The 19,986-nt window shown below is 37.9% G+C and overlaps 2 protein-coding genes across 3 annotated transcripts; one reads left to right on the top strand and one right to left on the bottom strand.

Moving 5' to 3' along the window:
• Window positions 1–1,625: 1,625 nt before the first annotated feature.
• LOC122087973 (3-oxoacyl-[acyl-carrier-protein] synthase I, chloroplastic-like) lies at window positions 1,626–7,431 on the top strand. The gene is made up of 7 exons (XM_042657113.1): window positions 1,626–2,111; window positions 2,196–2,627; window positions 4,688–4,861; window positions 6,248–6,361; window positions 6,490–6,591; window positions 6,700–6,766; window positions 7,276–7,431. The coding sequence occupies exons 1-7, from the start codon at window positions 1,635–1,637 to the stop codon at window positions 7,341–7,343; spliced, it is 1,434 nt and encodes a 477-aa protein (XP_042513047.1). The 5' UTR covers window positions 1,626–1,634; the 3' UTR covers window positions 7,344–7,431.
• An 8,550-nt stretch (window positions 7,432–15,981) lies between these two features.
• On the bottom strand, window positions 15,982–18,403 carry LOC122088495 (protein LATERAL ROOT PRIMORDIUM 1-like). Of its 2 annotated transcripts, XM_042657776.1 has the most exons (3): window positions 17,794–18,403; window positions 16,601–17,545; window positions 15,982–16,513 (listed from the first exon to the last, which is right to left on the bottom strand). In XM_042657776.1, exons 2-3 carry the CDS (start codon window positions 17,319–17,321, stop codon window positions 16,170–16,172), a joined length of 1,065 nt encoding a protein of 354 aa, XP_042513710.1. In that variant the 5' UTR covers window positions 17,322–17,545; window positions 17,794–18,403; the 3' UTR covers window positions 15,982–16,169. The 2 variants fall into 2 exon arrangements, with proteins under 2 accessions (XP_042513710.1, XP_042513711.1); XM_042657777.1 differs by lacking the exon at window positions 17,794–18,403 and having other exon boundaries at window positions 16,601–17,660.
• Between the last annotated feature and the right edge of the window lie 1,583 nt (window positions 18,404–19,986).

Genomic DNA, 19,986 nt, shown 5'->3' on the forward strand with positions numbered 1-19,986 from the left:
GAATAGCATCATGTTGAACGATTCATTATAGGCCTTATAATGATTGGTAAACGGAGAGAATGAATAAAAAAAAATAGAAGAGAGTTGGATATACTGTCAGCTTCCGATAAAGTATCATAATTGTCCATATCAATCACAGGGCTTGACGCATAAGGGGAAAGAAGCTCGGACAAATTATCTCAACTTAATAGATTGAGTCATAAAATCTACAAATGCTCTTTGTTCATAGACTAATAAAGTTAGAGATGAGGGTTCACACGAATTTGGTTCTTTTCCATCTGGCTATATCCTTTTCAATTCAATTTCACACCATCCACAGCGTGTGATCCCCACACTCTAAAGGTGGTCCCCACACCCCATAGATGGTGTGAGATGAAATTATAGGGTAAAACCAGATGTAGAGGATCCGTGCTTGTTGATGTCAAATACTAAATTCTTGACTTGCCAAATGTAGGCCGTAGGATCTATTACCAGTTTGTCACTTTCATGGAAGACTTGGTAAACTCATCATCTTAATCTCACGATTCTGACCATCCATCTTCTTCCTCTTTTTTAAATCTGTTCTTTCTTTTTCGTTCCTACTCATTTATTTCATGCAATAGATACAGTGGGTTGGCATGTACGTTGGTTTTCTTGAAGCCAGCAGATCAACCGATGAAAGAATAGGATATAAAAGAAAGGGACTCTTTTCCAAAAAGTAGAGAGATGTATAGGCTGGGAACTCAGCAGCATCCTCCGAGCCCAACCTTTTCCTATCTTACATATAAGATATAGGACAAAAAGCTATCAGATTGCATAGCGTAGCGTACACTAGTGACTTTTGTCCAAGTATTTAGTTATCAGTATCGGTATTGGCATTGATCTTGGCTGATATACCTCTCTGGGATCGGCTATATCGGTCAATATCATTCCGATTTTCCATAAAATTAGATTTCTTGATGATTTTACCCATGATACCAATATGATACCCAATCCTGGTCCGGCAAGGTAACAAGATTTGTCACGGCCAATATTGATATTATATAGCCGACCAAATATCGATACCTAAGACCATGCTCGTGTCATTATTTTTTTAGTGTTACGTATGCCCAAACACATGGGGAAGTGGAGCTGAGGCATGGGCATCTTATCACAGCCTGGTTCCACTTTCCCATGTGTCTGGTGGAGTCGAGCCTATGATGGACACTTAGATTCCATTAAGGTCGAAGTCGAATGCATTGGAGAGAGTGACTTAACAAGCCTTAATGAAAATATTCTCATATGAAGACCTATGTAACACAATTGGATAGTATTTTTTTCACGTAAGGAGAAATAGCTAGAGAGGATGGTATGTATCCTCCCCCAGCGGCTCAGACAACCATTTCCCTATATAGTAAAATTAATAGAAAAATCTACCAAAAAATAAAAATATAGAAAATTCTACATATTTTACATGCAAGATAAAGTCAAAGAGAAGGGGAAGGAGGGAAGGAGGGAAGGAGGGAAGGAAGGAAGGAAGACCGGATCAACCTCCCAAGGAAAAGAAGTAAAACTTCAACCCACTTTACGACGTAACACATAGGATGTCACTTGTAACATATACTGCAGAACTCCCCTGTCTCCAAGCAACTAAGCAGCTTAGAAGCTCAAACAAAATGCAGGCTCTCCACTCATCAACCTTCCATGTCTCACACAAACCCTTCCTCTATGGAGAGTCTCCAAAGTTCCATGAGGAAAGAAAGAGATGCCACATGAAGAAGAAGACACCATGGGTGTCAACATCAGCAATATCAGCATCAATTGTTCCTAACACATCCTCTGCTCCCAAGAGAGAGAAGGACCCAAAGAAACGTGTAGTCATCACTGGGATGGGCGTTGTCTCTGTCTTTGGCAACGATGTGGATACCTACTATGACTGTCTCCTTGAAGGTAAGAGTGGGATCAGCCCAATTGATCGCTTCGACGTATCGGAGTTTCCTACCCAATTCGCCAGCCAAATTCATGGATTCACTCCTGAAGATTATATCAACAAGAAGCAAGAACGCCAACTTGAGAATCATCATAAATATGGCCTTGTTGCAGGCATGAAGGCTCTAAAAAATGCAGACCTGGGCACCCATAACCTATCCAAGGTTCTTATCCAATTGAATTCAATAAGTTTCCTAGTTAATAACTCAATTTAACTCTTTTTTTTCTTTGATTTGTGGTATTCTCAGATTAACAAGGAGAGAGCTTGTGTGATTATTGGGACAGCCTTTGGTGGTTGTGCAATGACATACAGTAGTATTCCAATTCTAAGAGAGAAAGGGTATAGAAAGCTAACTCCATATCTGGTTATTAACTCTGCTACAAACATGACTGCTGCCTTACTTGCTGTTGAGTTGGGTCTTATGGGTCCAACCTATTCGATTTCAACTGCTTGTGCTACTGCAAATCATTGCTTCTATGCTGCTGCTAACCACATCAGGGAAGGAGATGCTGATTTAGTAATTGCTGGAGGAACTGATGCACCAATTGTTCCAGTTTGCTTGGGGGGTTTTATAGCTCGTGGAGCTTTGTCCCAAAGAAATGGTGATCCACAAACTGCTTCAAGACCTTGGGATAAAGATCGAGATGGCTTTGTTTTAGGCGAAGGTGCTGGAGTTTTGGTATGTCTTACTGCCCTTCTTCATATGTTATAATGTTTATTCAGGTATCCCTGGGTTCCCAGTTAGAGCTAGACTAAAGGGACAAAGTTGAGAGGGGGTGTGAGCATGGGACCCACTGCATCTCCCCTCTTATTTATGGAAAAAAGAACGTTCCCTGATCACACGCTCTACTCTCAGACATATGGGGTTGCAAAATGATGCCTCACGCCTATGAAATCCAGAAAAAATTAGGTCTGGTACCTCTCCTTAGTGTCCATTGCCAAGTCGACCCATAGCTACCTAAGTGAGCGCTACGCGGTGAGGCGATGATCCAATGGTTTGAAAAAGTTACGGAGAACGAGATGCTAAGAACCATGGGATCATCGCCTCGCCGTATGGTGCTTGCCCTAGATGATGAATGCTAAAGATAGGAGCCGAATCTGAAAAAACCACCCTCTCTTTATATTCATGTGTGTCTCCTCATTGCCCCTGCACTAATGTGCACAATCAAGGGGTTTTCTAAGGAGACCCATAGGCATGCGCGGCTCCTTTTCCAATTAATGAGGTGGACTGACGAGAAAAAAACACAGGGTTGCATAAATTGAGGGAGTTTGGTCTTTTGAATAAGGTAGAGCTTTACCAAAAAAAAACGAAAGAAAAAGACTAAGGTAGAGCTACCGAGTCAAGTCAGTATGAGATATAGATTTACAAGAAAAATAATGCAAAACAGATCGGGATGATCTAAATTTGTGCGATTTTTATTAGGCTTTATTTATTTGATAGATAAAAAAGGGTGTGATGTTGTGGGTTGGGTTCACCAGGAAAGGGAAAGAAAGGAAATAATAGAATACGCAATTTTAGTGGGATCCATCCTCTATAGAAAAGAGAAGATATGGAAGTGAGGTGGAATTCTATGAAAAAGAGAGGAAATAGGTAGTAGAGAGAGATAGACACAAAACAACATTTCCATGAATTTTGGGAGTACTTTAGAATTAAATAGGGTTGAAAAAATTAACTACTATATCAGCAAATAACAATTATTGGATTAAATTATCTTGTTTAATAAGTTTTTCACTACATTTATTCAAACACTCATATTTGTGGGACAGACACAAGTTTCAACCATTATTTTTCTTTTCCACTTTTCTCCATCAACAAGTAGGTCTTTAAAGAAAAAGATTGATTATTTTAAAACAAGTTACAATTGAAAAGTGTTACAAATAAGTCAAAGAATGCTACTTTATCAAAATGGCCTGCATTGATAGGATCAGGTTACCCAACTACTTCGGCATCAACCGTTTATTTTCTACTCATATAATGGTTGGGATGACTTGGACATGCATCCCAACATTTGCCAACACCTAGTGTGCCCAAATCATCCTAAGTCATTGGATGGGTGGGAGGTAAATTGTTGGTGTTGGAGAGGATCTTTTAGCATTTTACATTTATAAGCCTAACAAGGTAATCCAAAATATTAGCCATGTGATAGATAGAATGGGGCCCACATTTTGTCGATTGATGGATCCTAAGGTCCTCATTTAAATGGAAAACTTCAATTCAAATCGAGTTTGTTAAGTAGAATAGAGGTTTAAATTAAATCAAAGACTATGGGAAAGTGCACAATAATAATCGAAGTAAAGTAAATATGCATGGAAATACATTAGGATGGACGCCAATATAATGGAGGATATTTGATTGTATTGTACTATGAAATTTGACATGTGTCCGACATTGACTATGCCCTATCTATCCAATTAATGATTAAAATTATCACATCATCATTCCATGAGATATAGGGAACGGCTGTAAAAATGAATTTTTCCATTAAAATTATTAAGATAATGATTTTATTTATTTTTTCCTGATGAAGAGAATGAAATTCAAATCGAGGATTTTAGTTTGGCAACCTTGAACTCACTTGTAAGGAATTTTATTAATTGTTCTAAGCTCAAACCAGAACAGGTGATGAAAGACAAAAATTCCTAAAAAGGAAAAAAAAATATGAAAGATGGAAGACAAAATTCACAAACCCTTGTGATATCATTTGTGAGTTATTAACATTTTGTGGTTTTGGTTATTAGGTAATGGAGAGCTTGGAGCACGCAATGAAGCGTGGTGCACCAATTTTTGCTGAATACTTAGGCGGTGCAATTAATTTTGATGCTCATCATTTGACTGATCCCAGATTAGATGGATTTGGCATTTCATTATGTATCCAAAGATGCCTTCAAAAAGCCGGTGTATCACCAGAAGAGGTATGGTCCTAGTTAGTTTGGTTACCGTCTGGAATACATAATTTATTTCATTTTCCAATTTTCATGTCAACATAAACACTTTTCTCTTTTGGGTCATTTCCTATCGAGGGATACATAATTTATTGCATTTTTCAATTTTCATGTTAATATAAACACCTTTTTCTTTTGAGTCATTTTCTGTGGAGAGTCCATACGCCACTAAGGATGTTAGCCCAAGAAGCTGCCAGGGGGAGGGGTGTCAATCTTGAACCCACACCGGTAGGTTCGATCTAGCCCGACTTGTTTAAGGCCTGACTTGAACCGGCCAGTTTAATAAATGTGTCGGGCTTAAGCCCGGCCTGTTTATTAAACGAACGTTTATGGTGTAGAGTAGTAGCCCATCGAGCGCCCGACCGGCCCGACTCACTTAAGTAGCCCGTTAGAACTGACTCACTTCACCCGAACGACCCGACCCCCTATAAAAAAATGCTTAAATTGTAAATACCTATTCTACCACTAATACTACAAAATATGAGTAATGCTTAAATTATAAATACCTTTTCTAAGAATCTTATCTTCTTAAATTCTAAGAAAAATGCTTAAATTTTAAAGCCAATTGTTTAATCCGCTTAAAAAATGATTTTAGGATAGGTCCGTTTAGATCCCGTTTAGAATTAAATAAGTCCATAGCCCGTTTAAGGTAGCATGATTAAATCCCGACACCGATCGACCTGATTACAAATTGTATCATGCCCCCCAAACCCATGCCCATTTAAGTAAACGAACGTTCACGGTGCAAGGATTTCACACCGTCAAGCCCAGTTAGGCCCAACTGAGACAGACTCGGTCCGACCGATTGACAGCCCTAACCGGGGGTACTGTGCTCCAAGAGAAGAAGGGGACAAGAAAAAGTTACAAGATGTCACACATTTGATGGACCCTAGGACTTGGGGCAGTGCTATACTACAAATGGCAGCCACCACCATGAAAAGAAGTGCCTCCTACATCCAGACATTACATATACTTCAAGTATATAAATTCTTCGTGGAATTCCATAACCTTTGCATTTGGAATCCCCTCCACCATGCTCATAATTGTTGCTATATGGCAGCTTGATTGGGCCACAGATTTGGTAAACATGTTCTCTATGTTATCATCAATTCACGATGAACCTTCTAGGAAATTTAAAGAATTTGTAACACACATTTTGTTACCATAAATGTTTAAAATCAATCCATATATGATGGATCATATGATTGAGAGAGGCTACTAAATCTCTAATCTAAGTAGAAAAAAAGTCATGACGGAAAAAAAAATATAAACAGGTGTGAAGAAAATTTCTTTCCCCTCAATATATGAAAATAAAAAAGTATATAAAATCAATTTACCATTTTTTTTTAATGACAGGTTAACTATATCAATGCACATGCAACTTCTACAATTGTTGGTGACCAAGCAGAGGTGAATGCCATAAGACAAGTATTCAAGGACACTTCAGATATCAAAATAAATGCAACCAAGGTTCTCTCTCTCTCTCTCTCTCTCTCTCTCTCTCTCTCTCTCTCTCTCTCTCTCTCTCTCTCTCTCTCTCTCTTGTGTGTGTGTTGTTTCTTCATCATATGATTTATTTTCCTTTTGGCTGTCAACAGTCTATGATAGGGCACAGTATTGGAGCTGCTGGGGCTCTAGAAGCCATTGCTGTTTTAAAAGCCATAACTATTGGGTGGCTGCATCCAACAATAAACCAATTTGTATGTACTCCTTTAATCCTTAATTTTAAGAGCTCCATTTTTTGTATTCCCTTAAGAGTATTTCTACTAGCTGATTTGGTATTAACCATTTCTTATGAATAATGACAGAATGTTGAGCCTTCTATGGAATTTGATACAGTTGCAAACAAAAAGAAACAACATGAAGTGAATATTGGTGAGTTTTAAAAATTGTGTTTCCACACAAAGGTTGTTGATACACTTACATCTTATAGCATCTGCACCACACCTAATACTTCTACTACACATCAACAAATGATTCTAGTAGTCTAATAGCCATTGGATAGTTGGGGGAGTCCTTGGATAAGCTACCAACTATAGGGCCCACCATGAAGGGATTTTTTGGTCATAGCAACTACAACACCATGATATAGGACTAAAATCAGATGTTGGTCCACTGATTAATGGATAAAAATGGGCCGGAAGGCCCAGGCCTGAGGCTAAAAAACCGAGACCCAATCCAAAAGGTATCTAAGCTTCAGCCAGTACTACCCAATTTGGTCCATCTCGAAATCAGGCTAGGACATCTTCAGTCTTGGCCCAGCCCATGCGACTGGGAGTTGCGGGTAGTAGTTGGAAGGGATTTGTGGGCAATGGTATGGTGATTGAATTAGCATAAGTCGAAGCTACCCTTAAACACATTTAATATTTTGTTTCCATTTACAGCAATTTCAAATTCTTTTGGCTTTGGAGGGCACAACTCGGTCGTGGCATTTTCAGCATTCAAGCCTTAATCATCCCACTAATATTGCAACCCTTTTCAATATCTAATTTCATGTACTGGCAAAGAACTTTGAATGATATATGTTTCATGAAAGACAATATTTTTCTCTTGTAGGGAGACCTAGGTTTCAACACATATTCCTGAAGCTTTTGTTGGACCCCTCTCTCCCCACTATTGTCTCGGGTTGCGAGGGGCCTCAATGAATTGATTACTGTGATCTTAATAAAAATAGGAAAAAAAAAAAGAAATGCATTGACAATAACACCTTTTGGTAATGACATAAGGATTTGTCACTTCCATGCTATTTTTGAAAACCCTTTAATACCCTTCTCTGAAAGGACTTTTAGGAATAAAACATGGGACAATTAAAAGGATCAAGTTTTAAATACTAGTCAAGTTATAAATATAACCACCAATGCCCTTGGCTGCCTCAATGGTCAAAATCTTATGTTTTACCTTGGGAACCAAGGATCAAGTATTGGAACCTCAAAGACCTAAGAAAGTTATAAATACAACCATCGAGGAGTAATTCAATGGCAAAAGTTATGTACACTATGGGCTAGGGGTACAGGTTTGACTTAACAAAGCTGGAGGACCTGGATTGAGCTTTTCAGCCCAAAGGGCAGGTCAGCTTTGAGATTTTTAGGCCCGATCTAGGGTTGGGCTAGGCTTGAGCTGAGGCCTTGGGTTCAACCAAGACCAGCTCTGGATATAATTTGGTTGGGAATTGGATTGTTGCAATTTAAATTCAACAAATCCGAGGGAAGGAGAATACTAATAAGAGGAAAAGAGGATGGATATTTTCAAAGTTAGTTATCAACTTTAAGGGAATAATTTCATTGACAATAACCAACACTTTCCAATTAACTGCTCATGAGTTCACTCTCCTTGGGATCTACCGATCAAAAAAAGGATTTTTGTGGCATATTGGGGTTTTCAACAGGAGACGTATTGGGCATTTGGGCCTCTTTGATTTGCTGCAGTGCCTTAGGTTTGGGCTTCGGAGTTCAGAAGTCATAACACATTGGTTTGTTAGAACAATGGGAATCATTCAAATTTCGTTGAAAGCAAAAAAAAACACTAACCACTCCCGTGTGAATGGCCCAAAGTGTGCCTCATAGGAGTCGAACTTAAGACGTCCAAGTTTATGGCTCATACCAAATTTGTTGCTCACTAATAGGACTACTCCCTTGGGTTATCAATATTATATGTTCTATCCATACATAAATTAAGAAAATATAAAAAAAGTTGAGAAGTCTTACATATTCATAATTGGGAAAAGCTTCCATGACACCAGCATATGGGATTCCCTCACATTCTTTGTTTCTTCTCTGCATTCTGTCTTCCCTATCTATGTACCCTATACCCTCACTGGTGTGGCGTGGGGAATTCCTCCCATATTGGCAACTTGGGTAACCCTCTTCCTCCATATAATTATAGAGAAAATCTTGTTATAACAACCACAGCTATAAATCATAACCTCAATTTCCCCCCCCCCTTCATATAACAATTATTTTCCAATGCAAATTAAATTTTGTCATTTCATATGTACATGAAAAGTAGGACAAACAAAATAGCTAGGACGTCGAGTTTGGGTATAGACAAGGAATGAGGAAGATAAAAACCACAAACCCCAACTTCACCACCCAAGAGTGGAATACTCTCCAAGCTTTTATAGATCAGAGGTTCACTCCGAAACATGTACTATGTCACGTAGCATAAATTGGGAGAAGACTCTCAACAATCAACATAGAGAAACATACCAATGAAATGTGGCAAAACAAAATGCTAAGTATCCCACGGGTGAACCATATCGGTCACCCTCATGAACCAGTCAAAGACACTTGCCCCAAATGGTTCATCCTGAACCCTCAGGAATCTCACTCCAGCTTAATCCACCCAAAAATAGTCATTTTTTTAATTGCATGGTCACAGCAACCCGATTACCCACCCACGTACTTGGATGGATCTAAGGTAGGGTAAGAAATAAAAAATGAGAATAGTACGTACAATAGTTTTGTGCCACATAAGATTACATACAAACGCATCCACACTCCCCTTGACCAGCATAAATGAGAGTATTCAGATATGGATCGTGGGTTCGGGTACAGTTCCACCCGTCCTGGGCAAAACATCCACCAGATACAATGCATACTCAAGCAGTCAAGCGTAACATGGAATTCTCAAGAACGTACGTACTTACGTACTATAAAGTGTTATATGACTAACAAGGACCAACTTCGACCCCACTAAGAACATGCCCAACCCCATAAGCTTTCAAGATTTCCTGTTCAGGAAAAAATTTGCAAGAGAGAAGAACAGACCCACTAGTTAAAAAGATAAAGACGATGAATAATGTCATTAAAAAAAAAAAAAAAAAAAAAAAGGGAGATTTCCCAGGGCTACTCGGATTCTTTGCACCCTACTTCTAGTGAATGTTAAGAACCTGATAGTTGTTTGATGATTCCTAACAAGTGATTAAAACCCAGAAGATAAAACCATCTAAAGACAAGATTACATAACTGGAAGCCTGATCAAGCAATTTCGCAGCCTCGAGACTTCTAACAGAAGCGAACTACAACAAATAAGTTTCCATTTTTCAGTTCAGCACAGAAATACAAACTATAAGGTTTCAAACACATGAGAATTCAGCCTCAAGTCTAGCTTCAGATTCAACCACCATCATTCAACATACAATGATAGTTACAACCAATAAGTGTACTTTCCAACTTACAAAAAACTGCACTTGGAACTTCTTGATAGATACCAAATAACATGAATGTTTCACTTTCATAAACAAGTCTCCTAAGTTTCACTCTCTTTCATGTTATCCATATTATGTCTTTTAAGAACCTTCAAAGATCAGATCAACATTTGTTTTACATGGCAAAGGGCTGCTACACATAGTTTATCAACATTGGGAAGTTTTATACCACCAATTAAACCATACTAGTCACAGTACTGACAAAATGTGCCCAAGTATTTAAAAAAAAAAAAAAAAAAAAAAAAAAAAAAAAAAAAAAAAAAGGAGGGGGAGGGGGGGGGGGGGGGAGAGATAACTGCACCTGAACCATGCTAACAGAATAAATCAGTGAAACCTAGGGATTTCTGGTGTCACATTTCTTCCAGACAAATGTAGATAAGATGATTAATCAGCAGCCCTCAACAAAACCAAGAAAGGAAAACTTTTTTTATTCTTTCATGCAAAATTAACAACTATATGGGGTTAATCCAAACAAAACAATAAATACACCAGATTCATACCATATCCAGGCCTATATTCTTACACAACCTAGGCTAGCAAACCCATACCACCTGTAACATTCTATACTAGCACAACCATATTATGATGAAGAACAATAACCTGCGACTACCCAACATATGCAGAGACATATTCTCCTGTTCATAATAATGCAAGTTATCTCAACAAGTTGAAATAGAAAAATAAAACAAATTGAACAGCCTGAAAGCTGTGATATGAATTTTTGCATAGCATCATAATCACACACAACCACAGAACTATATAATCACATTGTTTTATAACTACATTACATAGCTAGCCTATTAAGGTCTAAATGTTATAATATCACACCCAATCTAAAAATCCAATAGAATTTTAAGTGCCATACAGAAATGAATCGAACACAACAGACTAAATCAAAGTCATACTGTGCATATAGAGCCAGCACAAGATCATAGTCTATAACCGGCCATTCCAAAAGTTAGGCAAAACTGGACAATATATATAATAGGGGGTCAATGCATGGTTCAAAGCTATTCAAATTACAATAATGCCACAAACCTCCATTATGTATTAATATATGTCAGTAGCATGTTTGCAATTTTCCATAACATTGTCTTTAGACCCCATACATACAGTACGCTTATTTTGGGTGGAAATTTTGAACAACATGATCGGTGAGGTGTCATCTAGGACATGGACCCAGCCAAATGTCTACCAATTGCTCACAAAGTGGTAACTAGTGAACTTACAAAATTCAAAAATACAATAACCTTGGAGAACTTATCAGCCAATCCATATCACAAAAACAAATTAGCAGTCTTGAAGGGAACAAAAACAAATAAAAATTAATTCAAAGTACAAATATATATATATATATATATATATCATCAGCACAGTGAAACCTCCTCCATCCCATAAGGCCAGCCTCATGGCGCTTTTACTATCACATAAAATTTGTATGTACTAAAAATAAAGGATCAAGTCCCCCCCCCCAAAAAAAAAAAAAAAAAAAACCACTTACGTACATTCCCTTTTCTATAGAAGATATTTAAACCATGTTTTACTCTTTCTTAACCCTCCAAACATCTATTTAGCGATTATACGAAGGACAAAATACTGGGGCAAAAGAAGTTCCAATATGTGGGAGGTTAATGCATGTAGAACAGTACATACTATTTAGTAATTATGAACGGGGAAAAATACAAGGGCAAGGAAGTGTCAATTGTGAGAGGTCAATGCATTTTAAACATTCCATAAAAAATAAAAAATCTTTGAGGGGTGTTTAAGCATAAATCCAATGTTAATTTTCCAAATAATGATAGTCATTGCTGGAGAGCCAGAATAATGGTAGTGTAATGGGGTAAACTTAGAAACAAAACTTGTACAAATACAAATGATAAAGTCTCACAATAGAAGAGTGTTACTCCATTTCTGAAATATCCAGCACAATCTATTCTATTTTCAAGAACTTTCATTTGCATAAATTCATAATCCAAGGATGATATTCACTATATTTTCTAATTTAAAGGAAAGTACCTGCTTGAATGGCTATCAAAAAAAAAAAAGTAGCAGCTAGAAAGTTAGTGATATTGCAGATAACATGCAAAATTGATCTAATGGAGATTATTTCCATATTCACATAAAAGCTACCATAACTATTTAATGGTATAACCAACCTGATACATTGTCAAGAAAAAAAAAACTGCTTGAAAGCTAGTGACACTGCAAATAAAATGCCAAATTGATATAATGGAGATTATTTCCATATTCACATAAAAGCTACCATAACTACTTAATAGTATAACCAACCTAATCCATTGTCAAGAAAAAAAAAAAAAAAGTAACTGCTTGAAAGCTAGTGACACTGCAAATAAAATGCCAATTTGATATAATGGAGATTCCATATTCACATAAAAGCCACCATAACTACTTAATAGTATAACCAACCTAATCCATTGTCAAGAAAAAAAAAAAAAAGTAACTGCTCGAAAGCTAGTGACGCTGCAAATAAAATGCCAAATTGATATAATGGAGATTTTTTCCATATTCACATAAAAGCTACCATAACTACTTAATAGTATAACCAACCTAATCCATTGTCAAGAAAAAAAAAAAAGTAACTGCTTGAAAGCTAGTAACACTGCAAATAAAATGCCAAATTGATATAATGGAGATTTTTTCCATATTGAAACAAAAGCTACCATAACTATGTAATGGTATAACCAGGCTAGTACATTGTCAACTCTAGGTAACTACAAAATAGGTCACACAATAAAATGAAGTAACATTCCATTCAGCCCCACCCCACAATCCTGATTTCTGATCATTAAACCCTTAAATTTTAGACCAAGATAGAGATTAAGGACAAATGTTTTGGTAAAGACTTTGGGTGTCACACCATAGGGGAACTCCAATCCAGCAATGAGATGATAAGTATTCAATAATTATACAAACTGATACTTAAAAGCTTAACTAATCAAGTGATAAAACCAAGGTTTTGCAAAGCAGAAAAATCAATTCTTTACCTGTTCTTGCACTAGGATATTAATGCTTCTCCAGTCTAAAATTCCATAATACGTGCAGTGGGGAGATTCAAATAGAAAATGGACAAACAAAACTAACTAGACATGATTATTTTCTCCAATCAAGCAGAAACTATGTACCTGATACTAATCCAAACAAATAATATCTGAAAAGAATAACAATCTATAGGACTCGAAATCTAACAGTTTGTAGGAAATTTCCCTCTTGGAATTTTTCATGTGTACGCACTGGCAAACATGTGTTTCACTTCTAGAAACTTATAGGGACGCTCCTCTATATCACTGTATATCTTGAATCAAAGATAACAATCTTTTTTATTTCACATTTTGTAAAAAAGATAACAGGTATCTTTCTTCTCCTTCTCGAACTATGTTTCAAAGTGGCCGCAATTTGTGGTGCCCTTACTAGCATTAATTTGTTTTTGATGTTTTACACTGACTTGCATCATTAGCATCTACTAAATTATACCAACATTTTTGTATCCATGAACATGGGACCCTCACTTTACACGCCATGGGCTTGTTTTGTAACCTTAATTTAATATAGGTTTCCATTCCCGTCACTATGCCTAGTGAAGTATAATGCTTCACTATTCACCACATGGCAGTACATAGATTAGTCCATGTGATAGAGGACCAGGTAAACCTCTCATTAGTAGAATTTTAGCTTAAAAGGGCAGCGAAAGCAGCTAAAATTGCAAAAGATGATAATAGTATTTTATATTCACCCCCATTTGATGGAATTTTGGTAATTTTTCTAAGAGTTTGGATCAAAGTTTTCAGCAATTCTCCTTTGCTTATTTTGGACGTAAATTTGGCCATTGATTTTTATGTGGGGTCCTTTATCACATAGACTAACCCACGTACTGCCAAGTGGCATTTAGTGAAGCCTTATATATTTCACTAAGCATAATGACACCTAAAAGAACCCATTGAATATATACTTTGCAAAAAAATTAACAGCAGAAAAAAAAAATTTACACGATCTCAAGCCCATAATGTTAACAAAGTCAAGTCTCCTTTCCCTACTCCCTTTCCCTTCTCCCTATTGTCCAATAGGTACTAAGGGCATCAGCGAACCTAATCTCACAGTGCCTACTTCATTTTTGAAACATAATATTTAATGTACAAACAAGTTTATTTCAAATTTGATGTCAAAAAACCAAATGACACTTCATTAAAAATTGCATCTAGTTTCATAAAAGCTTACTATCTACCATAGATTTGTTTCCAACAGCCACCCAAACATCATTATGTAGAGATGTTAGGAACAGAAATACCCATTCTAACAGATTCCAAAATACTTCTGAGCCTTTCCAAGAAGTCCAAGCTTATTCTAACAAATTCCAAAATACTTCTTAGCCTTTCCACAAAGTTCAAGCATTCAGTTTGGATATTTACATGGTATCGGAGTAGGTTTTCTACAGTTCTGATAGAGGTGTCTCCAGACCTTCCTCCATCCATCTGTGCAGGTGTAAGCAATTCCATCCTACCTACACATAAGGGGGAGTATTGGGATTATAGTCCCACACTGGTTACCCCTGAGACCTTTTGTACCTTTTGTCCCCTCATATACCTGCGAGTCCCTCCACTCAATAGTTCAAGCTTTTGTGTTAGATATTTACATTCTAGAAAAACTTTAACCCATTTGCAACTATATAGATAAGAGTTAGGAAGAAGTGTGAAGGTTACAATTCTTCTAGAAATTGCCCCCATAAGGTAGATAATCATCTAATCAAGTGACCAGGTTGGCAGGCCATGGAAGTCAAACAAACAATATAACAAATACCATAAATATCATTTAATCCACAGTAGTCAACATTGAACAAAAGAGCAATCAAACCAGTTAGGTACAAGCTGGAACAAAATTAAATAAAAGTTCAGATAACTAGTGTAGTATTGTACACAATCTTGAACTGATGTACGTCCAAGTTGAAAATACAACATAAAGATACAAAAATTTATCAACATGAAAAATGTGATCAAAAATATAAAATATAATTTCAGGCACTGAGTGGGATGGGGTAAATTAATAGTTGTCTTAAAAAATAATGAGAAATATATTACAACAGTACGATTTAAACAAGACACTTAAGCTAGTTGAGAGGACATAAAGTGTTAGCTAGGGACAAACTTAATTATCAAGATGATCAGCCATAAAAATTAAACACTCGCGATTATAGCTAAAGCAAGGACATCATGTACACATGCTTCTTTGCTTGCACTTGCAGTGTCATTTGTATTTCAGAAATTAATATTATTAAGATTAGGATAACCAAGAAAGAAAACAGCAATGCCTCTTTTTCTTAGGCCTTTCTATATGATAGTGACATTTTAACAACCATAATGCTATTTGGTAAGAACTGTGAGCATATGATTAATCATACAGACAGACTATTTAGTTAGGGGAAGACATCACAATTATAACCAGTCCAAGACTTCCACCATCAACAATTCTATAAACGGCAAGCCATCAAACTCACTCAAAAATTGGTGCTCACTTGTGGCGCATCTACCTTTGTGAAACAATGTATCCCTAGCAATAAAAAATTACATCACAAGAAATATAAAAGAGTTCATCATACAGCATCAGTTGAACAGTAGACACTTCAACTTTAACTGATAGGTACAATCCAGCAATCACTTCAAAACAAATTCAAGAGAGAGAGAGAGAGAGAGAGAGAGAGAGTAAAGTAGGTCATACAAAATAGCAATCACTTAAAAGTTGGAATACTTACCAAACAGCATTCTTCATATTTCAAACATATAATAGCTGTTATACCCTATATAGCAAACAGTTTACCACATGTATGACCAACGAAATGGAAATTGAATCAATAAACAAACGTTAGAAATTAAAATAAAAAAGAAGAAGAAGATATTCAGTAGTGAAGAAACTTTTGAGAATCAATAGAGATACAAATGTTTGGATAAACACAAAAAACAAGAATAATAACAATACTAATGACAATCCGCTGAGGCAATATTGAATAATCATTTGGACAAGGGAGAAAACCAGACTAACATTGTTGTATTCCCCTCTAAGCCCTCAATTTACTGGGTTACCATAAGCCGTACCTCCAAGCATTCCTCCACCACCACCTGCAGAGGCCACCGCATAAACATCCGAAGGATCAATAATTGGCGAAGAAGAACCACCACCATTCCTTTCACCCCCACCACCCCCTAAGTGTAACTCAGAAAGATTAGGAAACCCATCTCTCCCTTCTACTCCCTGATCATATAAGAACCCTTTAAACACATGCCCACCAATCTTCACTACAGCCTGGTAAGCATATTCATCGTCACCATCATCAATGGCAGTTACCCGCACGCACTTGAACACTGCAGGCGCCCGTATCTGCCCCGGCAATGCCTCCCTAAAACTCGCATCTAATAAAAAAACCCAGTTAAAATTCTTCACGAATTTTGGTTCTAAAAGCATTAAAATGAAATGAAAGCAAGTAGATAAATTCAGACCTTGATGGCTTGAGCTAGTATCAAAGCTTCGTGGAGGAGTGTTATTGGATGTAGAGGTATGTGAAGTTGTGGTGGTCTGTGAAGCAATGAGTCTGGGCTTCTTGACGCCTGAAGTAGACCCAGAAGAACCTGCGGCGGCTGCTACGGCCGCAGCCGATAACTGACGCTCACGCCGGCGAGATGCTGGGACCCACGTGCTCTTCACGTGAGTTGCGCAATCAAAACCCCGACTCTTGCAACAAGTCCTACACCGGCGGTGGTTGCAGTCCTTCTTGGCTTGGTTTCCACAATCCTGACATGTAGTAGTTGACGATGAAGATGTGCCCGTAATCCCAACTCCACCGCCGCCGCTACTGGTTGCGTCACCAGTAGTACCAACACCACCGCATCCGGTGTTGAGGAAATTAGCAGAATTCTTGAGGAAGTTACTCTGCTGATTCTGCCACAACTGAATTTTACTACGAGTATTGATGTTGATGTTGTTATGATTATCGTCGTCGTTATCGATTCCGACGTTGCCAGAAGAAGCGAGACAAGGGGAGGTGGAGAGAAGAGGTATTACGCCGACGCCAAGAGCGGTTGCGGGGTTGGAATTGCTAATCTGGTGGTGATGGTGGTGATAGTGATCGGAGATGATTGTTGGGTCTTGATGCTGTGAGTTGTGATGAAACGACGATGCCGGAGCGACGAGGAATACATCACGAAGACCCACCATGCCCATCTCTGGTGAGAGACCGTAATTAATTTGGTGCCTCGGCCACGCAGAAGCGGCTGTAGGGGTAGTAACGGTGGCGCTTGGGGCACCTCCACCACCTGTAGGTAGTGCATTGAAGCCGAGGGAGAGATCATCTGCACGGCCGGCAGCGGAGGAAGATGAAGCTACCCAGTCTGCGAAAGCTCCAGAATCTGAAGGGAACCTTCGTGTAGTAGCCACAACTGCGGGTTCTGATAAGAAATCGAAATCCAATTTTGATGAATTTTTTGTATTATTATCCACACCCACCAAAAATAAAAAAGCCGATAAATAGAAATTTTCTGCAATTCTTCTGGTAACCTTAATGATCTAACAACCGAAATTCCTTGTGCGTGCTTAATACATGAGAGAAAAAGAGAGGGAGAGAGGGAGATAGGGAGAGAGATCCTCTTGGTTTTTTTTTTTTTTTAATTTGTTGTTCTTTCTTCTCACTTATTACCACTACAGATTCTGTCGCTGCTGCTGCTACTGTTACTGCTGTTGCTTCTGCCACTGACTTTTTCTACAGAAATCGTGGATTAAGCTTCCACCACACACACAGAGAAAGAGAAATAACAACCCTGCTATCTTCTTCTCCTTCCACTCCTGCTGCCCCTGCTGCCGACGAAGTTTCTGAGTATTTCACAGACCTGTGTCTCTCTTCCGCTCGTATACAGAGTAAATCAAAAAACTATTCTCTTTCCCTGCAACTTCGGGTGGGTTCTTCTTCACATCTACTCTTATTTAGATGAGGTGAGAGACTGAGAGATGAGTTCTTTCGTTCTCCAAAAGCGAAACTGGCTGGCTTCCGCTAAATATTACTAATCATTCTCTCTCTCTCTCTCTCTCTCTCTCTCTCTCACACACACACACAACTTACAAGAGGCCTTTTTGGTTGGTTTTTTGGGTTTTTCTACTGATTTGTAAGCATCTGGGCCGGGACTCTGGACTGGCGGAATGGGGAGGCTGAGTTGAGTAAGGCTGTTCTGTTCACTCGTCACTCACCACTCACCACTCACCACTCACCACTGCTCATCAGAGCAGAAGTCTAGACTCCAGAACACAAATATGACATCTTTTACTTTCGGAAATTTATCTGGACTTGAATCGTATCGGGTCAATTTCTCTCTCTCTCTCTCTCTAGAGACTCAGAGTTAATAGCAGGAGATGGCGTTGTTTTATCTTTAACGGTTTAACCCCATACTTAAATACTATAAAACACATTCGTTTCGTTTAAGGGGCAGCTGCCAAGCCTGCCATGTTGGGTATTCGGGGTTCTGGGTCGCCACAATAATCCAATCGTATTGCGACCGTACAATTCTCTCATTTAATATTCTGGAATTTTGTTTATGACTTAAATCGGGCGGTAACCGGGTCCGGCTTTTAAAAATCCAGGCCCGACCGTAATTTAAGATCAGGAAAAAATCTAACCCTAATCCACCATCAAGGCCAGGCTGATTAACCCTTCAATAACTTCCTTCAATATCTATGGAACATTCATTGGTTAAGTTAAAAAGGAGTGAGAGTGTTAAGAGTTATTACATGTGATTCATCATTAAAATATGTAACTATTAAATTTAAAAAGAAATATTGAGTAATAAATGGGTTATGAGTGAAAATTGGGAGAGAACAAAGGAGAGTCAAAGTACCTTTGTTGCTCTCAAGAAGCGCCCAATTGAGTACAAAAGGTTCCTATTGATCATTATATAAAGGGTAATTTACAATGCCACTCCCTGAGAATGCCATAATTATAAGAACATCCTTGTTATTTCACCAAATTGGACTTAGATCTTCTACTGTCAGTCACTTTTAAGGAATATACCTTATATACTGATGTCACTTACTATATTTTATTTTAAATATTAAAATATAGTTACTAAATATGAAGTACCTCAAATACCCATTTTGAATTAAACACTATTTTGAAAATTCCCCCCCAAAGCGAGAAGTTCCAGTTCGAAGGTTGTTGGAGAAATCAACGAGAGTTCAAAGCACAGACGGTCACCTATGTTTGCTAAAATTTGAGTTACAAATTCAAGCAAGTATTCTCTAGATCTATCACTACAACTTGGTGTTCTCTGTGGTTCTCTCTTAATTGACTATCGTTAGAACTTTTAAGGTGAAGAATGGTGGTGGAAGACGTGAATTAACTAATGAATTTGGGTATCATGGACTGGGCTGGACTTTTCTTACAAGGGGGATGTCATCGGATAACATTAAGGGTTTGGTATTAGGTCTTCAAGCGTATTCATTGGTACCAGCTTCGTTATTAAGAAGAAGGGATTGAAGAAGGCCGAGGCATCGGAACAGAAAGCAGCTTATTTTAGTTTTGAAATTTTGTTTTCTATTGCTGTTTCAGTTTTTATTGGAGATGGATGGAATTTGGTGACTTGGATTGATATTGGATTTTAGGCAATTGATGAATTTTTATTAACGTCTCTCAATGAATTTATATTAACGTCTCTCAGTGAATTTATAAGCTATAACCCAGCGTTTGACCCCAGAAACTTCTTACCAGTTAGGGCTAATTCCATGGCATTTCCGAACGCAACGATCGCCGGAAGCCTTTGAAGCGTCCGAAGATCAACAACAATCGCCAAATCGACCTCCTTCACAGAGAAGGTGGGATGCAAGTGCCATGGATTCCAGTGAT

The sequence above is a fragment of the Macadamia integrifolia genome, chromosome 9 (genome assembly GCF_013358625.1).
Source record: "Macadamia integrifolia cultivar HAES 741 chromosome 9, SCU_Mint_v3, whole genome shotgun sequence".
Classification (NCBI taxonomy): Eukaryota; Viridiplantae; Streptophyta; class Magnoliopsida; order Proteales; family Proteaceae; genus Macadamia; species Macadamia integrifolia.

Bases quoted from the DNA above. Each gene is read 5' to 3' on its own strand.
- LOC122087973 (XM_042657113.1), top strand. From the start codon at position 1,635: ATGCAGGCTCTCCACTCATCAACCTTCCATGTCTCACACAAACCCTTC. The intron at 2,112-2,195 runs GTTCTTATCCAA...TGGTATTCTCAG, and splicing joins GCACCCATAACCTATCCAAG to ATTAACAAGGAGAGAGCTTG. The intron at 6,767-7,275 runs GTGAGTTTTAAA...TTCCATTTACAG, and splicing joins ACAACATGAAGTGAATATTG to CAATTTCAAATTCTTTTGGC.
- LOC122088495 (XM_042657776.1), bottom strand. From the start codon at position 17,321: ATGGGCATGGTGGGTCTTCGTGATGTATTCCTCGTCGCTCCGGCATCG. The intron at 16,514-16,600 runs GTCTGAATTTAT...TTTTTTTATTAG, and splicing joins TACTAGCTCAAGCCATCAAG to ATGCGAGTTTTAGGGAGGCA.